This window comes from Cardiocondyla obscurior, linkage group LG04, assembly GCF_019399895.1.
Source record: "Cardiocondyla obscurior isolate alpha-2009 linkage group LG04, Cobs3.1, whole genome shotgun sequence".
Lineage (NCBI taxonomy): Eukaryota > Metazoa > Arthropoda > Insecta > Hymenoptera > Formicidae > Cardiocondyla > Cardiocondyla obscurior.
This window is the reverse complement of record NC_091867.1, coordinates 8265506-8286485: the sequence shown is the minus strand read 5'-3', so window position 1 is coordinate 8286485 and position 20980 is coordinate 8265506. Positions and strand designations below refer to the sequence as shown.

At 38.0% G+C, this 20980-nt stretch overlaps 2 protein-coding genes and 4 non-coding genes across 8 annotated transcripts in view; 4 read left to right on the top strand and 2 right to left on the bottom strand.

Annotated features, from left to right (window-relative positions):
* Positions 1–825: 825 nt before the first annotated feature.
* LOC139101996 (putative leucine-rich repeat-containing protein DDB_G0290503) lies at positions 826–7270 on the bottom strand. Its single transcript, XM_070655565.1, has 2 exons — positions 3867–7270; positions 826–3587 (listed from the first exon to the last, which is right to left on the bottom strand). The coding sequence occupies exons 1-2, from the start codon at positions 7146–7148 to the stop codon at positions 3516–3518; spliced, it is 3354 nt and encodes a 1117-aa protein (XP_070511666.1). The 5' UTR covers positions 7149–7270; the 3' UTR covers positions 826–3515.
* Positions 7271–7298: 28 nt separating this feature from the next.
* The window catches only part of LOC139101990 (tyrosine-protein phosphatase non-receptor type 13), a 67183-nt gene continuing 53501 nt past the window's right edge, over positions 7299–20980 (bottom strand). For all 3 annotated transcript variants that reach the window (XM_070655553.1, XM_070655550.1, XM_070655552.1), the window contains 14 exons: positions 19422–20299; positions 18369–18749; positions 16583–16763; positions 14722–14820; positions 12969–13189; positions 12718–12856; positions 11556–12334; positions 11311–11402; positions 10347–10930; positions 9989–10235; positions 9537–9782; positions 9126–9306; positions 8687–8954; positions 7299–7429 (listed from right to left, as the gene is read on the bottom strand). In XM_070655553.1, the coding sequence (XP_070511654.1) occupies positions 8687–8954; positions 9126–9306; positions 9537–9782; positions 9989–10235; positions 10347–10930; positions 11311–11402; positions 11556–12334; positions 12718–12856; positions 12969–13189; positions 14722–14820; positions 16583–16763; positions 18369–18749; positions 19422–20299 (4296 nt within the window). In that variant the 3' untranslated portion in view covers positions 7299–7429. The remainder of the gene's footprint in view (positions 7430–8686; positions 8955–9125; positions 9307–9536; positions 9783–9988; positions 10236–10346; positions 10931–11310; positions 11403–11555; positions 12335–12717; positions 12857–12968; positions 13190–14721; positions 14821–16582; positions 16764–18368; positions 18750–19421; positions 20300–20980) is intronic.
* Positions 15039–15110, top strand: Trnae-uuc (transfer RNA glutamic acid (anticodon UUC)). The gene has a single exon. It is a non-coding gene; the product is annotated as a tRNA-Glu (tRNA).
* On the top strand, positions 15538–15609 carry Trnae-uuc (transfer RNA glutamic acid (anticodon UUC)). The gene has a single exon. It is a non-coding gene; the product is annotated as a tRNA-Glu (tRNA).
* Positions 15964–16035, top strand: Trnae-cuc (transfer RNA glutamic acid (anticodon CUC)). Its single transcript has one exon. It is a non-coding gene; the product is annotated as a tRNA-Glu (tRNA).
* Trnae-cuc (transfer RNA glutamic acid (anticodon CUC)) lies at positions 16219–16290 on the top strand. Its single transcript has one exon. It is a non-coding gene; the product is annotated as a tRNA-Glu (tRNA).

The window sequence follows — 20980 nt, the reverse complement described above, 5'->3', positions numbered from 1 at the left end:
GTGCCGTCGCGCAATGTCAGGTGTCGTGAATAAAAAAATTGACCGGTATCCTTTTACGATCGAGCACGCTTGACGCCGATTCGCGATGCGGCGACCGCGTCAAACTGGTTCATGCGTTGCTCGTAACAGGCACTTTATTTTTATCCAACGTGGCCCCGATATCGCGGAGCGTTCTCGTAATGTCGCGTTGTGCTAAATTCGGATAAGGAAACGTACCATATATGTTCCCTTCGGAATCCGTTCTTCCGTTGTTCGATACGCTGATCCAAGTTCGGTTTGTAATTATCTGTCGTAAGGCAGGTCTTATTTTGGATTAGAAATCGATGACTAGGATCAATAGAAATAGAACAGAAATCACGCGCTATTCTCTACGGATGTATTCGCGCAGAGATAAAAGTTTGTCACGTTGTGTTATATTGTTAACTGATTAGCAGATATGAACCGTTATTAAGTAGTGAGCTTATGTAATTCGCGAGAGATGAGTCAACATATATAATTGCCAGAAATTGTCACCTTAGTCATCTCCAGGGAATATTTTTAGTACCCTGCACTCGGACATCTATTTTCGAGCGAAATGCAGGCTTTGACGAGAAAGAGAGAAAGAGAGAAAAAAAAAGAACATTTTGTACAATCTCTAAATAAAATACTTGCGATATAAAGACATATTTTATGAGATACGAATAAATTCATTCGAGATGTGTGTACTATTCTCACAACAAATACGTAAAATATATAACACATTTAAAAGAATCCAACAAGAATTGCAAAATAAATTTTTAACGTTACAAAGCAACGACTTACGATAGGTGGCGAGTAGAAGAAAAGTTTTTATACACCATAAAAATAATAATTTATTTTAGCGTTCAGCGGACACTTATAAACATACATTACTAGGAGTTACATCTATTTGAACAAACATAAACGACAGTTATGTAATTTGACAACAAATTGCATCACCACGTATAGCTAAGTTCGAAAGTTGGTATATAGAGTTTTGTCATTTATATATATATGTATATAGTATAAACTTCTCTTAAATATTATAAAATATTATTAATATCCTTTGTGCTTAAAAATGCATTCATAAAGGGAAAATGAACGACAAAACTGTCCTAGATTAGTCCTTTGCACGATTCGTCTTTTTATTCTACGTGTTACTTCTAAAAAGTCTTCTAGCTCTTTTTGCCAGGTATCGTTGAATGAATGTACATGATAATTTTTTCTGCATATGCCATCTTTATTCATCACGACTCGCTAATAAAAAGAGTTTACTGCAAATACTGCGCTGACTTATCAGAAATAATTTAAAGCATAAACTATCGAAATTAAGCTATCGATAAACCAAAATGGTCGTAATACGACTTCGGTGGTTATTTAAAAACTAACTGTTACTGTATATCACCGTCTGACGTACGAAAGCGACGTTAAGAAGGAACCGTTGTTTTAAAATTGATTGCTTTCTTCAGACAGAAAGTGCTTTATCTTTTTTTTTCTTTTTCTTTTTTTTTTTTAGAATGCACCTATAAGTAAACTAGAATAAGCTTGCATAGACATCTATATGATAATTAACGTTATTTAAAATGTACGTATAATCAACGACGAGATATCTCACATAGCAATGATAGAATTATCACCACAATGATACATTTATCGTGTACATGTAGTTACATAATATATGTGATAATATGCGTAGCAAGTATTGCATATGTATACACATACAATACACATACATATATATGCATATAATAACACCGAATCGCACAACAAGCTTTTTTTTTCTTTTAAGTATGGCTAACTGAGATACATCGCTTTTAATTCGCACAATACAAAGATGCACTCGCCCGTAAGATAAATCATAATACTTACAATAAGTCAACAGAAATACTATTACGTAATTATAGGTGCGTTTGTTTACTGCAAAAATTGCACGTTTCTTTACTAAGGAAATTATTCTATCACGTTATTACCGCGTTGTCGTAAAAAGTACTTTCGCGACGCTCTGAATCCTTATCGAGTAAAGCAGTCAGATAAGAACGCTATGAAAGAGGATCCTATGCAGTAGATACAATATCATTATATCGGCGTTAAAATCACTCTAAAAAAAGGACATCTTATAATAATTAAAAAACAAAAAAAAACGCTTGCTATTAAAATTGCTATTTACGAGTGGCATTCAATGTCGCGAGGTTTTTTCTTAATATCAAGTTACACGTAGTGTTCCGAACCACGTTGCCCTCTCCTGCTGATTTTTTCGTTCAAACAAATCAGAAATATGATATGAGATTACTACGTTGCTAATGTCAACGAAAGGTACTTTTTGCGCATTGTATCTGCGAATACATTAAACTTAATTATGCTCAGACTTACGTTTATTCTGCGGTCCTGATAAAATTTAAACCCGGACCAATTTGGAAAACTTACAGGAAAAATCGCGACAATAACAGAGCTACAAGCAGTCCTTTCAGACACACGTGTCTAAAATAGTCACAATGCTCAAAACTAACAATACATGGAGCGTCAAAGGAAGAATAGATTTTACGGTAGGAGAATTTGTACCTTGTCCGGTATATGTATTTTATTCTCGTTTCAATTTTTCTTACCGTTTGATGTAACATTTACAATTTTATCTCGAGTTTGTTATCTAAGACAAAGTCCGTCTTTTTTTTTGTTACTTGTTAAAAATAAAATAAAATAAAATAATTAACATGTAATATGCGAATGTTTGCTTGATGCACGTTTAAGATAAATGGATTTGGCGATTCTTTAATTACATTTTATAGCATTTAAAGCACACGAGTCGAATAATTGTTAGGCGGAAAAGGCCGAGGGGAGGGAGATACCGCGTACCTTTCCATAAATTGGCGAAATTTTGTTCACGGCCGGGAACGTTTAGAACGCATTGCAGTTTAAAGCACTCGGACCAGAATAGCGGGGCGGTCTGTTTGCCGAGCGATTCACCGCGATCCTCCAATCCTTTTGGAACACACGGAAAATTTGGTCATTGCAAAGCCACTCATCGCTTTTATCGGGATGCGCGCCAACCCGGCTTATTGAAACGGGATTTATGCACGTGGCGTATCTCGCTTATCGGAACACATGACGTTCAGCTAAATGAGAATAGTTTCAATAGATAAATCGATACTATAATTTCTCTTTAAAGTTTAAAGTTGTTATATGATAAATTTATAATTTAAAAATTGGTTTTGTGCCGACACAAAAAGCAAATAGAAGAAGCAAATGTTTTATATGAAACAATGGACTTTGTCTTTGAGATAAAATTTGTATTATACGTATTATAAAATTTATTAATAAATATACGAAGTGCTTGGTGAGCAAAAATCACTCTTTAACAGCTAATATGTAAAATCTATTCTTCCATTAGTAGCGAAAATCAAAAAGTTTACACAAGGATTTTGTCACGAGATACATTTGCTTTTTTTTTTTTTGTTGAGATTCGGAGCAACGACGACTCGTAATAACTACATATATTATTTATGTATACAGTAAAATACGAGCTATGGGGTTTCTGATTTTAAAATAAAGCGATTAGTACCTGAATTCTGCGTACGATCGGCTACTGTATGTCTCTGAAAAGGAGAGATTAATAACAAATTTTTATAACACGTTTTTATTTTATACAAGTTTAATTTAAAACGCAGCAAAATTACGAAATTATTACTATAATATTGCGTTTTTATGAAACGTCCCTAACTCTCTAATTAAAGAGATTTATAGAATATAATTGTGAATTATACAAAAAGGTATTTGTATACATATAGACAATAAGCTACGTAATTATTATTATTAGATTTATTAAATATTGCCTTCGTTAAAATGTAATTAGAATTTTCGTTTGCTTCACTAACCTCAGTAACGGCCTCCCGAGGTCCGTGAGAATCTTTTCCAACGTTCGGCGAGTTTTCCGATTTCACGTTTTCGCGAGTTAGCTTCTGGGAACCGTTGCAATCCCACGACGATGGTACTCCAGGGGCTCTCCTCTTTCTCAACGTGTTTATATCGCGGCCCGTAGTTACCGTGGATTCGTCCTTGGCGAAAGTTTCTGAATGAATTACGGTGCAGCCACTTAGGAATTGCACCGACTTTTTCGCAGTAGCCTTGGTGGACCGCGCACGTGTCTCCTCGTCGGGCGTACTCTTTCCGTTCCGTTTAATCTTCAATTCCGTCGGTTTCTTACAAATTGGACCGTTGAGAAGTGGCTCCGGAGCCCTTGGGACGTACGTCAAAGGTTGATTTTTGCTAAACGATATTCTAGGAAGATCATAGTCGTTTGATTTAACGCTCTTGTTCCTACTTCTCGTTTCACTCGTTATCGGCTCCGGCTGCTGCGAGTTCCTCGCGACCGCGGGCGCAGCTTGGCTCACCGTGAACTTAGGTCTAGCTACTTTCTCCCTATCGTTAATTTTAGAATGCTGTTCGACGATCGTCGCGTCCCGAATCTCGTAGTACTTAACGAAACTTTTAACTTTACCCGGGGTTATCGTTACAACGTCGCGGAACGATTGGTCGTTACTTACGTTAGCTACGGGTGTTAGGGCCCTGTTATTGTCATTATTGTTACGACGGTTTACAGAAAAGTTCCTAATTATGGCACACTTATCGCCGCTGCTCATCGTGTCCGGTGTTAATGTACATATCGGCCGATCTTCGATCCTTCCTCGATCGTCATCGGCCGCGTTAGTCACGGATTTTGCGTCAGTCTTTTCTTTGCTATGAATCTTCCCTGATGCTTTTTCACAATTCTTATGGTTTTCCATACTAGTCTTGCGTCTGACCTTCGATTCTTTGCTGTCGAAAATTTTGTTCATTGTCGCGGGTGCACCGATAAGAATTCTTTTCTGGAATTCACGTGCCCGTTGCTGCTCGTGCTCGACGGTCTCGACGCTAATCTTTTTAAGTATCGTCTTGGGGATCCGAGTATCTCGTAATTTTTTATGCTCCCGATTGATCTTACTTTTTGCCTCTTCGGATATTCTTTCGCTACTTATCTCAGTATTGATCTCTTTTGATTTAATGTCCGAAGAACTTTCAGCGATCTTCATCGCGGAATTATCTTTAGCAATTTTATTCTCGATGTCGCAGGAAGGTTCGTTCATTTTTTCGCCTTTAATGTCTATTCTATTCTTCGTGATTTTTTCATCGAGCGCTGGCGAGTGGCTCGTGGGATCTTGTGGCTTTTCCTCAATCTTTATTTTTATGACATCGTTTTTTACGACTTCCTCAACCGTTGCGTTACGATTCACATCAACAGTTTTAATGTTTAAAGAAACGCTGCAAACGACGTTTTGAGACTTTTGTAATTTAGACGCATCCGCGTTTTCTCGAAAATTTTTGTTATTACCGATCGCAATTGAGGGAGAAAGGCTCTCGTCATCTCTTATCTTTGTTGACGATCTCTTATTCTCGGGGCTCACTATTTTTAACTTTATGTTGCTAAAATTGCAGAGAAGCTCATTCAACACATCATTCTTTACGTCACTGGGACTTCTATTTTCCGATTGGATTGATTTTACATTTGAAATCTTGACAGCCTTTTCTTCCATCTTCTCGAGGTTCTTTAAAACTTTATGATCCCTCGTATCTATTTCTGTTGTATCACGCGAACGTTTACTTTCCATCGTGATATCCGTTTCTACTTTTGCAATTTTATTCGGCGATTTATTAGAGTTGTTTAACTCTTTATCTACGTCGGTTACGGTCGAAATTACCGTACGATACATCGACATGTCAGTTGATTCATCAAACAGCATAGTTTCCAAAAAAGAACTTCGTCTCGCTTTAACAGGAATGCTTTTTTCTATGAAAATGTGTTTCGATGGAGAAATTATCTTGCGATTACTCTTAGAATCCACGAAATAATTGTTTTTCTCTTTAGTCTTTTCAAGAAGTGATTTAGTTTGGTCAATTCGATTCGATTTATTCATAAAATCGTTAGTGGAAATATTCGACGGCTCATTGCATTCGTTTAAAAAATTATGTGGCGATACATTAAACATTTTTTCGCCTCGACGTATTGCTTGAGTTATTTTCGTGGTTTTTTCAACTTCGCAGGCCGTTTCCAAACTTTTATCTGTAAAGCGACGAACGTTCTCGGAAACTTCTGACGGAGCGTCACTTCGGGCCACTTGTTTCGCATTGTGCTCTTCGCTAGCGATAGTTTCCTTGGTTATTACATTTTCCTTTACGGTTTTAAGAGCGCTTTTAGCCTCCACATTCCATGATATCAAATCGAAGCCCTCGCGAATTTTCACGCAATTAACGTCGTTATTTCTATCCTTGTGATACGTTTGTGGAATCTTCGTCTTTAATTTCGCGTCGACCTTGTTTGCGCCCACTGTTATGAAAGGATCGTCTTCTCTCATCGCGGAACTTCCCTCCTCGACACTCGACGTGTATGATTTATCTCTCGTATTGTCGCAGCAATCTTTTACGTCCGCAAATTCCACTCGGATTTCAGTCAGTTTCACAGAAGAAGCCGCGCTTTGTTCGTCGACTTGTCCGTCGTCGAGAATGGATTTGTAGGTCTGTAAAGTGTCGCACGGTGCACCGATTTTTACGGCGGAGTCGAATTTTGACGGTGAGGCGTTTTGAGAGTCTATCGCGAATCGTACCTTCGCGCCCGTGCGACATTTCGAATGGTTATTGTTATCGTTAACGTCACAACCAGATGATCTCTCGTTCGTTCGATCGTTTTCGTTGGTGCAGTCTCCGAAGTGGCGATGATCGAACTGCCGAGTAAAATCATCGTCGTCGAAAGGATCTGTCCATCCATCTAGACACTTTTCGAACGGACGATTTGTCGTCGTGACGCGGAAACAAACATTACTGTCGACGTCCGATGTAAGCGCTTTCGTCGGCGACTCTTCGCGTAAGCTTCGCGAATCCTCAAGCCCTACATGATAGTTCCCGTTTCGCGTATCGAACACTACCTTTTCAAAATCCTGCCGTGTAAAAAAAAACGACGGATATTTGTTAGACACTTTTCGATTAGACAACGCGGCGTCGAAGTAAAATGGAAACGGCGGTTTCGCTACGTTCGACTTTGAAATTAGGTCACCGTTTGCGTCGTTACTCGTCGTCTCGCTTTTTTTCATGGACGTCGCATCGCCACGAGGCTTCGCGTCGATCATCTCCGACGCAGTGTCAATGACGCGGGTCTCGGGGTGTCGCTCGCCTTCGACAGTTGGGCAGTTTGCTGCGGTGTCGCATTGCGGATCACGGTTTTCGAGGTGTCGAGAACTGTTTCGTCGACATTTTTCCGGCAGAAGTGGCAGCGGTGGACGTTTTTGCTGATATATCGCGACATTGTTCGTAATTTCCGTTGCAGTTTTATCCTTCACAAACGCTGGACCTTTGGTCTTACGTTTTATTCGTCGCGGTGGCACAGGTGGCTCGGTCGAATCTCCGTTATCTGTTGCGGCAAAAAATAAAGAGGGTGTTATAGAAAAATTCTGTAATTTCGATAAAATATAGAGAAAAAAGGTCAACTGAGATGGTTGTTCTTACAATTATACATAACGTAAATGATTATGTAAATGTAATGCACAGACGGCTCCGGTATTTAGAATATAAACGCGAGAAACCACGACGTTAGACTGTCCGAGACTTACTAAGACGATTCCTTAGAAATGACACATAGATTTCCCCTTCCTGACCTACACGGTCAATATTAATACTATGTGAAAGTAAATGTGTGAACATTGCACATTAAAATACGTGATATATACATATATACTTTTTTTGTTTTAATTTATGCATAGTTTTTTTTTAAAACAAAGAACAATATTTCATGCGAAACTGAATATTCTTCCTTTAGGCACGTCGTTTAAATCTCAAAACGTTTTCAAGATTAATTTAATAAACCAAACAATGCTATTTTATTTTATAAGATTATTTTAATTCAATAATTTAATAAAAAAATTTATTTGCATGCCTGAAATCTTGTCTATTAATTTTAATTTAAAGGGCAAGAGCTATACAAACTTCGGTAGCTCCGACAAGGGGCTTCGTTAAACGGATAAAAACAATTCGATTACAAGCGAGTGCCATATGTTCAACACAGTCGTGTATTGCTTACAATTCGAGATAATAGTTTTATCGCAAATAGAATTTTCTGTGAATTTCCATCGTGCAGTAGGAGACTGATAAATTATCAGATGTATAATCGATGATAAATTATCCAGAAATAACGTGATTGAATTATATATAGAATATTAGATAAAAATATATATTCGCGCCTCCACCACGTGTATCCAACGCGAGGCAGCCAGCTGATGTAAACACACGTACGTATTCACATTATCGCGACGGCGAGAACCAGTTTGCCCGGCGAATTCGGCAGTCGAGCGAGCATTGCGTAAGATCAGCACACAACAGTAAACAAGTACGCGGCGAAAAACATTTAAATATCTATGTATGTATTTAGATACATGGTCCGCGCTGGACAGTGATTAGACGACCGATACTAAACAGATTTTGTTTTTTTTTTTAAATGACAACTTTACTTTTTTAAGACAGTCACTGAATAATAAATACTTTCTTATAATTTATGGCTAGTACCAAGCTAGTTACTAGTTAAGAAATATATTTAATCTGCGCGATCTAACCACTAGCTGCAAAATCAGATTAGGTAGATAAATTTTCATTCGGGAAGAGGCACTTTACTTACTTAAATGAAAACTTGACGACTCGTTCTACTAACGTCGAAATCTTCTATAGATAACAGCATACTGGCAGATTTTAACGCGTTATTGTCAATGAGATCAGTCATGTATAGGCTGTTAGCATTATTGTGATTGCCCATAGCGCTGGATGCAGCGCTGCTATATGCGCTCGAGGTGTTCTGCACCGACGCTACATCCGTAGTTTTCTGAGCGATCCACTTGTTCATCATGCTGGACGTTTCCGCTTCCGACGACACGTCAAATTTGATCTCGCTGCGAACGTGATATAAAATGAAATTATTCTGCTGGTTAATTTTTTTATTCTTATTTTTTTTGTAGCAAGATTTTTATTAGTAAAAATCGATTAGTTCGTGATTTTTTTTTTTTTTTTATAGACATCTGTTTGTTATCAAATAATTAAGCTAGTCAGTTCGAAATACTTACTGTAAGTAATGGTTTTCAATAGAACCCTTTTCCTGGTCATTTTTCGATTCCGTGGTTTTTTGAATCGCGGGTTGCGAAAGAACCAGCTCGATCATTTCAGACGAGCTCTGCAACATCTTCAGAGCATCCTCGTAACAAAGGTTCAGCAGATTCTGTCCATTTATGGCTACGATCCGGTCACCTGTTAAAATAATTTTTACTTTAAATACTTCGATTTATTTAACGTATTTAATTACATTTAATTTTATCCACTGATTTACTTTTATATCTTTGTGTATATCGTTAATTTATTTATTCATTCAATTTGTTAACACTGCAGTTAATTATGATTTTAAATATGATCTCTATTGTTATGTCTCTATAAATTAAATTTTTTTTTTAATTTTGAAGCAACGTGAATATCGTACGAACCTTTATTTACGTTTCCGGCCATATCAGCTGATCCGCCGACAGAAACTGCTTGAACATAAACACCGCCATCGTTACCTTCCATTACTTGCAAACCTATGCTACCACCGTGGCCACGTTCTAATTTAATCGTATGCAAAACCCGTTCTTCGGTGAACGACAGTTCTTCCAAACGAGCCATTAAGGACGCAGATATCGATTCGTCCTCCGGGACGCGGAACGTTTCGTCGTCGGTTCGTATATCGGCATCTGTTGAAGTAGAAAGCAAGCAAATTTTAAATAAAATTTTTATCAATATTTGTAACAAGCAGAAATAATTAAAAAAAAATTTTTTTTAAGCAATATAAATAGCTAAAGAAAAGTTTGCACGCTCACATGGCAAGTGGCGTGATATTTAATTTTGTATAAATAGAAACTCGAATAGAAGATACTTTAAAGTTAACACCGTTACTCACTCAGCACGTACGCTTCCGGCATGGGCGATTCAATGGATCGTGCCGATAACGACTGGGCAGACGATTCGGTGTCTGATTTTAGAGACAGAGATTCCGTGTCGTCGGTAAGCGCGGTATCTTTCTGGACCAGACTACTGTAAATCGCTCGCGTTCCCATTTTCACACCCAATCGACGTGGCAGACTGGGCGTGCGAAAACCACCCGACTGCCTCGGCGTACCGTAATTCGGTAAACTAGCTGCTTTCATCTAAAGTGACAATATAACTTTGTTAAACACGTTATTTCGAAAAATAATTTTATGTTGAAAATTTAGCGGGCAATTTGCAATTAATATACAAATTTTAGGGAACGTAGGCACCTTTTGTAATGTCTTCTTGACATCGGAGACGTTCCAAACTTCTTCCGGAACAGGAAACTCGCTCTTTCCCGATAGACGAACTTTATTAATAGCGGCGTATAGCTCTTCCGGGTTATTAGGTTTATCTAGCTGGTTGCTCGATATAACTTTTGGTAGCGAGTATGTGCATTCAGTTTCAGCCTCGCTGTCTAAGCCGGTATAAGCGTACAATTTATCGTGCTCCGATTTGGTTTCTTTAGCTTCGAGCAAGATTTTATGCGGTGTCATCAAGCCTCTTTCCGACTCCTCCTCCGTGTCTCGCGACTGTCCCTCCGGTTCTAATCGCACGTTTACTTGCGCGTAAAGAACATCTTCCTCCGACGAATAAAATCCGGGCTCGCGGCCGACGTCCTTCGCTGCCGTCACTACGATTGTATCTTTTTGAGGGTTCTCGTTCTCTTTATTTTGATATTCCTCCAGTTGCATCGGATAATTTATCCTTTTTTGCGACTTGACCGGTTGTCCGATAGTTTGTTTACTTTTACCGTCGACGATCTTGGATTTTAATGGTGTAGGTTTCGTCTCGATTAATGGCACTCCAAAATCTGAAAATATTACGCATTGATTTTATTTTAAACATCTTGATAAACGTTTCAACGAAATAACTCGACAGAAAATTTTAATTAAAAAAAAACATAATAAATAAAAAAAAAATAAAAAAATTAATAGCGATTGAAATATCATATTTGAAAAAAGCTTTCGTAATTAATAGTTTTTGTAAGATTATCGATACAGTCGCTGTAGCTTGCTGAAATTTACTGCATTATTTACACGTTAATATCTCCGTCGAAGAATAGCGGGAGGAGATCAAAATCCGTGCGATAAAGTATCACAATTTACATAGTTGCCTATCGCGTAACTTTCGCGGAAAGTTTAAGTCTGAAACATTTCAACAAGCTTAATCGAAGAGAAAAGGCACGTGTACCTTTAGCCAGGCCCTGAAGCGATGTGAGCTCCGAGCGAAGTCTTAGGAAGAACTGATGATGCAGGGAGGTGAGCTTGAAGGCGAAGTAACTTCTGGAAAATAGAAGGATACTTTATGCATAAGTCGTTACGATAAGTGGCAGGCGGCAGTTCGTACTGAGGCGCACTCGATACATTTCCAAGTATTCGCTCTATTAATAAGACTTCCATCCGATTAATCTCCGAAATCGCGGTAGGCAAACTTACTTTCGATGATCCATTCGTAGTTTGAACTTGCATCCCTTCCCATTCAATTTACTGTGCACCACCAAGCAGCTCTTGTTGTAACTCAGCGTCTGTACATCTCGCCACTGAAAGTGGGCCAGTTCCGTTCTCTCCCTCGGCTCGCCCCCTCGTTCTAGCAGCTTCATCCCTTGCGAATGTATCGCCAGCCACACGTTGCTGTCTACTTTTCTCTTGCCGCTCTTGTTTTTATTGTTGTTATGGCTGACGCCGTTAACACTGCTGTTGTTGTTCTTGTTGTTGCTGTGATTGTTATTGCAGGCGTCGTCGTTGCGTAAATTCGCGTTCTTCGCGTGCTCGTCCGAGTAGGGTATCGTCGGTGCGTTTTCACGCGAATTTAATCGCGCGATCCCAATTCTACCATAGGTTGAACAGATTTCCCGGGTGGATTTCTCTTGGCGATAAGCGTTTCCCGCAGCGTCTTGCGGCGACACGGCATCGCGATTGTCGGACACGGCGCTCTTCCCCTTTCTCTGTCGCGCCATCAGTTTCTCCAGCTCCTTCGAGTCCACTGTGGCGATGTAGTAGTGCGAGCCGTAATCCGGCAGGGACTGCGCGTGAGTTATGAACATCTCCTCGGCTTTGTTCGAGTCCAAGCCACGGCGGTCGCGGTGAGCGCGGTGTAGCTGCGCCCGAAGTGTATCGGCGTCGACACAGGGTTGCGATTGATGCCGGTCCGCGCTCAATATCAAGGATTCCGGTACGTAATGCTCGAGAAGGAAGTAATCCCCGCAGCCGTGCTCCTGTGGAAAATATATATATATATATATATAAAGATCAGTCACGATGAGGTAGAGAAATCGAACAGATTATGTCAAAATTGCTGTCAACTCCGCCACAACAGAGTAAAGTAATTTTGACAACTACTCACTTCAGCTGTTACAGGGATTTATTATAGTTTAATATCTGTTTCACTGCGGTTTATTAATATTAATAACTAGCACTACTGATCGAATTTATGATATCAAATTTATTATTCTACTATATTGTTTTATTTTTGCTTTCAACTTTGCTTAATTTTTATTATTTAAAGCTTAACGATAATTTTTGAATATTATCATACTTCGCGTTACGACGATATTTTATTTCAAACAACGCGCGACGTATGAATCATTCGTTAACTCACATTGACGTTATAATTCCCGAATTCAGCTTGAAGTGCGAGGCCTGTCAAATTGATTAATTCGGAATATGGGCAGACCAGCTGCTGCTCCAGTATACATCGCCTTATTTGCAAATATAGCAGATGCTTCGATATCCAGCTTCTGAAAACGGCATAGAAAAACGTTTGTTTAAGTCGCGACGAGATAAAAGCACAGATTTAAAGCACGTTAACTTTATCATGTGGGTTTAAAAAAAAAAAAAAAAAAAACGAACCTGGTGCCGCGAAGAGATGGCAGGAAGAACCGAAGCCGCAAGTACAGCATAAAACTAGTCGGCAGACCCAACAAACCTTTACTTTTGCCACTGCTCAACCAGCCCGGGGGCGCGACTTTATTTAATTTCGTGTCGGGTGGTAATATCGCAAAATCCCCGGCCAGCAGCACGGCCAATCCCAGAGTGAAGTTTTCATCGAGATTTTCCGCTTGAACAATAGCCTGAAAGGATTTGCATATATAATGTGTAAAAAGATATATATGCTACGCACGGTTTATGTAGAGTTCTGTTTGAGATTGGTTAAATCTGTGTGTTGATTTAACTGATAGCTTTAATGCAACGGGATAAAACGAAAGTTACGCGAATACGTATTAGTTTACAAACGGTAAACGCAACGCGATTCGTTGCTGTCACAATTCCTAATAAATAAGTTAACAATTATAAATTCAGTACGTAATTTTTAGCGCGAGTCAGCAATGTAACAATTTAACATTACACGTTTCTCATTAAAATTAATGTTTGTACGGCGCGCGCGAGGTACAAGAGAGAGAAAGAGAGTTGAAATAATATTCGTAAACGATTTATCGTAATATTATTATGCGAGACAAGCAATTAAATGCAGAGAGCACCGGGTGTGCATTTGATTGCTCTAAAAGATTATTATGGCGCGACATGATACGGATTTCTGTTGCAGAAATAATTTTTTATTAGCGCGAATCTACGAGAGTAATTCAATTTGGAAGTTCTCTCAGTGAACTCTTGAATCTGGCCGCTCACTGTAAATCAGCTGTTTATTAAAAACTGCACGATGAATACTCCAGTCACGCTCGAAAGTTCGAATTAAATAGCAGATAGTAACAGAAGATGCTGTAGCTTTAAAGCAGAAATTTATTTTTTTAGGCTAGTAAAATTAAATGCCAGATTCCTTCATTTCTTTTCGTATTTTAGAATTTTAGTAAAAAAGAAAGTTGATTATTCTGTAAGTTATAAAAATTGTAGTAGCACAGATTATGAAATTGTAATGATGCGATATATTAATTTCATTATCGTAGTGGCATTGAGGTTCATATTTTATTCATTTCATTTTTATAAATAATTCAGAGTGTTACTCACAATCGACTTTTCTCTTCGTAATCTTATGGATTATATTACAAAAGAAATGTCTTTATTTGTGATATCGAATTTGAACAAATGTTAAAACAGATTCTTATGGGAGAAGGAATTGCACGATGTGCTCGTTGTAGAGATCACATAACTCATGGTTTGTGGATCTGTCGTATATAATGATTAGGCTTGGCGGCTCGCCAGAACTTCTCGCGAGTTCACGCCGGAATTTGTGGTCTCGTAAACAACCGGCCACGTCTTGGCTTTCGCGGCCTAAGTGTGGCTTTGAGAGGCCACGAACATTGCGATCGAACCTCCCTTCGTGAACTAGCGGACAAAATATTTTTCACAGAATTTTTGTCAAGACACTTACCGGCGGAATATATTTATTCGCGCGCGCAACAAATGGAAAATAATTTTTTTTCACGATGCCTTCGCGAGGTCCAATAATGATACAATTTTTTAGTGTGGAAAATTATTTCACGAAAAAAATTTTTACGAGTTAGGATAAATACGCGAGAAGATAATATTTAAAAAATTGATTTTTAAATTATTTCAGTCCAGTTCATTAATATCTGGAATAAATTTGACATTTGATTGAGAAACTAATTAATATAATGCACTTTGATATTTTTATCTGTGAGCTTACCTGAAATAAATCTCCGGCGGTGACTTTTTGAGGATCACAGGTCACTTCCACGCGTTGTCCTGTTAGCATTATTACAACTATTCGACCAGAATTGCCCGCCTGCACAAATAAGTTATTGGTTTATTGTCATATTGTTTCATCTCTCTGGTTTTATTTATTGATACGAATATGTAATGTTAAATTATATTTTTTTTTTTGCATTAAAAAAATACTAAATCTTAGACAAGAGATATAAGAATTCAGAAAATTATATTAAAGTAACCTATGCCTCCTACATATAGCCTCGTATACAGCCAAATTGGGAGTCGATACCAGAATCCGGTATGGTCTAGTGGCTAGGATACCTGGCTTTCACCCAGGAGGCTCGGGTTCGATTCCCGGTACCGGAATATTTTTTTATTTTGATATTTATAAAAATAGAATAAACTTCTATCGAAGAAATAGTTTAAATAAAACTAGTAAAATAGTATAAGGGATAAACTTCCGAAAAGTTATTCCCAATTTTTTTTATTTTTATTGTAGAAATATTAAACAATAGATATTAAAGTAGATGTAACAATTCACATGGTTTTGTGTCTTGAAAAGAAAATATATATTTTAAAATAAATATGTTTTTAATATTTTTATTCAGATTGAGTGGAAATGTATAATATTTTATGAATCCATTAGTCATTTTTGTTTCAAAGTTTATAAAATAAATTTACATTTCTCGATACAAAGTTTATTTTATATCTAGTATTTGAAGTTAATATTAAATTGAAAAGTTATTGATATTAGCAGAGTTGGATATTTGAACTTCAGCCTTTTGGATTTCAATCCGGTATGGTCTAGTGGCTAGGATACCTGGCTTTCACCCAGGAGGCTCGGGTTCGATTCCCGGTACCGGAATATTTTTTGTTTTTTTTTCTCTTTTACATATTTTTAACACTATTTTTTATTTGCGCGTGTTAGGAGAAATATTTTTTTTTTATTTTATAATTACGATCTTTATATATTTTTGCTTAACTTCAATTTTACTTAAATTTAATGTCCCGAATAATAAAAATTAATTGTTATTTCGAAACAATAGATAATAATGAAATAAAACTAAAAAAAGATTTGGATGATGTTATAATGATAGTATCTAAAATACTAGATATTAAATTTTAGTAATATGATATATAATAATATATTTTCTGGAAGTAAGGTTATTTTCGTATGCTTGTGCCCATTGTTTCGACTTAGAGGATCATCACTCGATCATCCGGTATGGTCTAGTGGCTAGGATACCTGGCTCTCACCCAGGAGGCTCGGGTTCGATTCCCGGTACCGGAATTTTTTTCTTTTACTCATGTTTAACGATGTTTTATAATAAATTTTGCTGTTACGTTTTTCCAAATATTTTAATATATTTAAAAAATGTTTACTTTTATAAAATTTAAAGTAAATTTTTATTTCAAGTCGTAAATTGAATACTGGGACGAGGGTGATCGTTTATGAATGAACAACCACTCGACGTCCGGTATGGTCTAGTGGCTAGGATACCTGGCTCTCACCCAGGAGGCTCGGGTTCGATTCCCGGTACCGGAAATCTTTTTTGCACTTAGCGGAACTTCATAACGTCACACCGGTAAAACTGAGCAAAAGCATTTTAATTTTCCGTCCACTGGATTTTTCTTACGAATTATTAAAATCGTTTAATGCAGATTCTTTTTGAAAAATCAAATATAAAAGATTTTAATTTGAGACAGAATTAAAACACACGAAAAAATTCAAAGTAAAAAAATTAATGTATGTTAAACAGTTTAAAGTTCATAAAACAATTTAATTTAATTTTTAATTATTTGATCATGCTAATCAGTAAAACGTTACAATTACATACCTTTATTTGTCCCACGCATAATGTTTTCGGAGGTTGATTAGCACGAACCACAAATTCAGGACCAACGCATTGCGCTTTATTAAAACACCTCGTAGGCCCACCAACTGTCCTGTATAAACGCGATGGTGCTCTTTGAACTGCTTTCCCTCGTCGAGCTCGTGGTCCATTCCTTACCATAAGTCTGAAAATATATTTTTGTAGGATTCTTTCAAAAGTAACGTACGAACGCAGCAATACATTTCAATGTAAAAAGCGCGAAAAATTTAGTATAATCCACAAAATGAGCTGTGGAGCTTTATTTCTCTCCAACTTTTTTTCTGCAGTCTGTATGATTAATATGCATTCAGCTAAGTAGGGTTTTTCATTTGGCATAACATACCACGTTGCACCTAATTATGCAACGAACCGAAACCTACGTCAAAATTTCAGATAGCACCTGGTAGAATCTGATCTTGCCATATGCAGCAGTGTTAATGAACTTTGACGTACTGAGTTTAATTAAACTTTAACTGGAGTATGCTCCGGATGCTTTTTTAGAGCAGTCGTTGCTAAGTACTTCCTTGTCTTTCTCTTTTTCTGTCTCTTTCTCATCATCTTCTATCGTTCGCACCGAAAATTTGACGCGAGAAGAAGTAGGTAACGGGCCACGTGTTCTCTCGAGAGTGAATTAATTTTTGTTAAGAGTTAAGACCAATTTCCACGGGCGAAAGTGGCAAAGATTTATGAAAGTCGTACGAGAGAAATAGTAATATTGAAAATTGCTACAGTGAATATTTAACATCAAAGTCTTTTGACCGGATATTTCGGTAGAGACAAAATTTAATTCAATTAAATTGCCTCTCATTTATTTCAATTTTTGATGCTATAAAGCTACGGCGAGCTTTTCATTTTACTTCCGCTCGACTGAGTTTTGCCATTATATGCATATGTGTATCTGGGGATTCCATAATTCTCGCGAAAGTCAAAGGTTGTGACCAGCAACGTCATGTTTTGACCTTATCACATGAACCCGGAGTAGCCGATCGGGTATGCATTCAATCGCAATTAGCCGCGCCGTACAGCTGATTTCGAGCTCCCTGAACGTATCTTAAACTATTCGAAACTACGATGTGTCAGAGGAAAATCGTGTCTCTGACCTGTCTCTCTGCTTGAGTGAACTTTGCAAGCGCTTATTAGCACGAACGTACGACTGAGAGGCAAAACTTAATAATGCGGGTCGTGCATGAAGATCGTGAAACTGTTTCACGTCCCCCTTCGTGTCCTCGTTTGCCTTCGACCTTTATCGCGCGATCGATGAAATTCTGGCAGAGCGTGAACTACAAATTTTTCTGAATTATTTCGCGATTCGACGTTATTATTGCAAAAAGTTATAAATTTACTCTCTGTGCATAAAATTGTATTGCATATTAGCGCGAAACTTACATTTTACTTTTCCATCCGGGAAGATATTAAATAAAAGGTTTAATTAAAGAATGGAAGCGCTATCCCGAGATATGCTCTTTCCACTTTTTCCTTTTCTTTTCACTTTAAACGAAATTGGTTATTGATTAAAATTTTATCGGTTAGCTCAGATGGTTTGTAACGATCGAAATTGCATCGCAATGGCTTTTCTTCTAATAATGAGTAGCGCACAATTTGTTACTCGAGTTTCTGACGAACATCTCGTTTTCTTTTTTTTTTCCTTTTTTTTTTTTTTTTTTTTATCGCGAAGAAAAACTGCGTTACAGGCTACGATAAACTGACGCAGATCTAATTTGATTATGGTATAAGGAACAAATGGAAATACCTGGGAGGTTTTGCCGGCGGCTCAGTTTGACTGTTACATTCCGAATCGGAAAGAGCGGTTTTTCTTAGGGTGGTGATAATGCGAGGTGGCTTCGGTGGTCCCTGTATTCTTCCTATCCTCATGGTGGAAGCTGAACTTTGTTTTCGTATCGCCTGTTCCTCCTTTCGTGCGACGCATCGAGTCTCGGCGGTTGTAATGCTCGGTTGCGACAGCCGTTTAAAATCTTGATTAGCTTGCGTTCTGCTTGGTAATTGCGGATTCGAGTGCTGCCTTTGTAAAATTATTCTTTCCGCAGGTGCTCGCCCGTACACGTCTTCGCGAAGACGCTCGTTTGATGGCGAAGTTACGTCGGGCTGAGAATGATCGGTATTCGATAGGTGCCTGTTTTTGGGAAACAAATTATTTTTACTTTTTTTCAGAATGAAAAAAAATTAGGCGTTTCACGGAACAGAAAAAAAATTATTACTCGAGATTAAAAAGATTATTTTATTATTTCAAAATTTTAATCGAATATTAAATTAAATTAAGAAATTGTAATATGAAAGCGAGAAATGCCTCGAGTGAAAATTGATTTCAATCGTTACCTAATAATTAGCTATTCAATTCGTGGTTTATCTCGTGGCTGTCTAGCAAAACTGTCCAGCACGAAACTGAGCCAGAAACGTAACGTTCAAAGCGTCTAGATACTAAACAATTATTTATTTCTAATAACGAGCCAAAAAAACAGATTTTTTTTTTAATGGCAACTTTATTTTTTTAAGATAGTCATTAAATAATAAATACTTTCTTATAATTTATGGCTAGTACCAAGCTAGTTACTAATTAGAAAATATATTTAATCTGCGCGATCTAATCACTAGCTGCAAAATCAGATTAGCTAGATGAGTTTCCACTCGGGTCCAAGAATATAAATTACGATTGAAATTAATTGGCGCAAGTTAATCGTCGGATATTTTCGGTCACGTCGAATCTCCGCGGAGGTAGTATTAGAAGGGTAATAAAATCAGTGTTTTTTCTGATGCGCGTGGAAGTATACGTATGTCTCGCACGTACCTGTTTATCGACGATGATCCTTTATAAACATCGTTGCCGTGACAGATCGTATGGGTTTTCGCCGACAGTCCATTGACTCGCACATCCTGGGAGCTCAGGAAAGGCTTAACTGGCAGGGCGTATATTGGGTCGTTGTAAACATTCCCATCGGGATTACCGTCGGCCATCGTGCTCGTCGCCGTCGGCAGATTGCCGCTGCTCCTAGTATGTTGAAGCCGCGTATAAACCGGTTGCGAATACGTCCTCGAATGATGATGAATCCGACGTGTCATCGCCGGCCCTATCGATCGACTGCCGTTTTGGATGTCCAGGTGCGATTGAAAGTGTGTCCTGCGGGCATTTAGTGAGGTATCTCGATGTCGCTGCTGCTGCTGCTCTTGTTGCTGCGAGTCGCACAAGCTCGTTAGATTCGGGTGCGACTGGGAATTGCGCGACTGTGTTCTAAAATGCATTCCAGCGTGTTGATGGCTGTAGTAATGATTGCCGTGGTCCTGCTGATTTTTTGGTAGCTGCTGATCTTGTTGCTGATGGTGCGAGCGAAATTGATTAGCTAGGTATTGAATATGATTACGCTGCTGCTGCTGCATAGATATTTGATTCGGCATGTGCTGCCCGATGCGGGGGTGGTGTTGAAAAAACGGTAGGCCATTCATAGATTGGACGTAATCCTGTTGGTGTCGTTGTGGAAGACTGTAGATCTTCTGCTGATTGAATTGTTCAATCATATTCCGCGCCGGGCACTGGACAGTCAGTTGATGGTGGATTGCTCGTTTCCGCGCGGCATATTGCGGCGACTTCACAACCTCTCGATACATCTCCATCACTATGTGCGTGAAGGGCCTTGCTTGTAGTCGCGTCCGGCAGTATTCGGATATTACCTGACACAAAGCGAGAATACGATACTGTAATATTGTCGCACTGTATATTAATGGCGCGGTTGGATTTTTATTGTAAGATAGAATATTATTAGTAAGATAGAATAGAAATAGAAATGGTACGAGTTTTAATTTATGATTATTATAATATAAATATATTATTTGAATTATTCGTGAAATATACGGATTTCTAGTTTCGTGATATAATTAATTTTCGTGTCTGTCGTTTTAACAAATATAAAATATCGATCACTTTGCGATATATTATTTTTGATCTAATATTAGAAATTATTTTATATTAATTTACTCAATTAAATAAACAAATTTTGTATGTAATATACATACGTATAAATGCGCTACCTTCATATATCGCATTGAAATTATTTCTGCCGATTGTGCGCATTGTTCGTACACTTTACGCCCGTGTGATAAACAATATATAATTTAATATTAATTGAAATTCTGTTTCTGTTACTCGCGTATTAGAATTAAAATGTATTTTCCAGACGCGAGAATTTTCGATTTCGGTCCTTTTCGCGTCGAGGGGATTTTACGAAAGGGGTTGACGCAAACGGGCGATTTCTATCTGCTCATCGGATTTTCGACGACATTATACAGATGCAAATAGCAAGATGAAATTTAATCGTGGGCGCGATGGACACCCGCGACACCTCCGCGCATGAT

What these genes read in the sequence shown, in the direction of transcription:
- LOC139101996 (XM_070655565.1), bottom strand. Translation starts at nt 7,148, where the DNA reads ATGATCGACGCGAAGCCTCGTGGCGATGCGACGTCCATGAAAAAAAGC. An exon ending in CTCGGGAGGCCGTTACTGAG is followed by an intron (nt 3,588 to 3,866) that starts GTTAGTGAAGCA and finishes TCTCCTTTTCAG; the next exon opens with AGACATACAGTAGCCGATCG.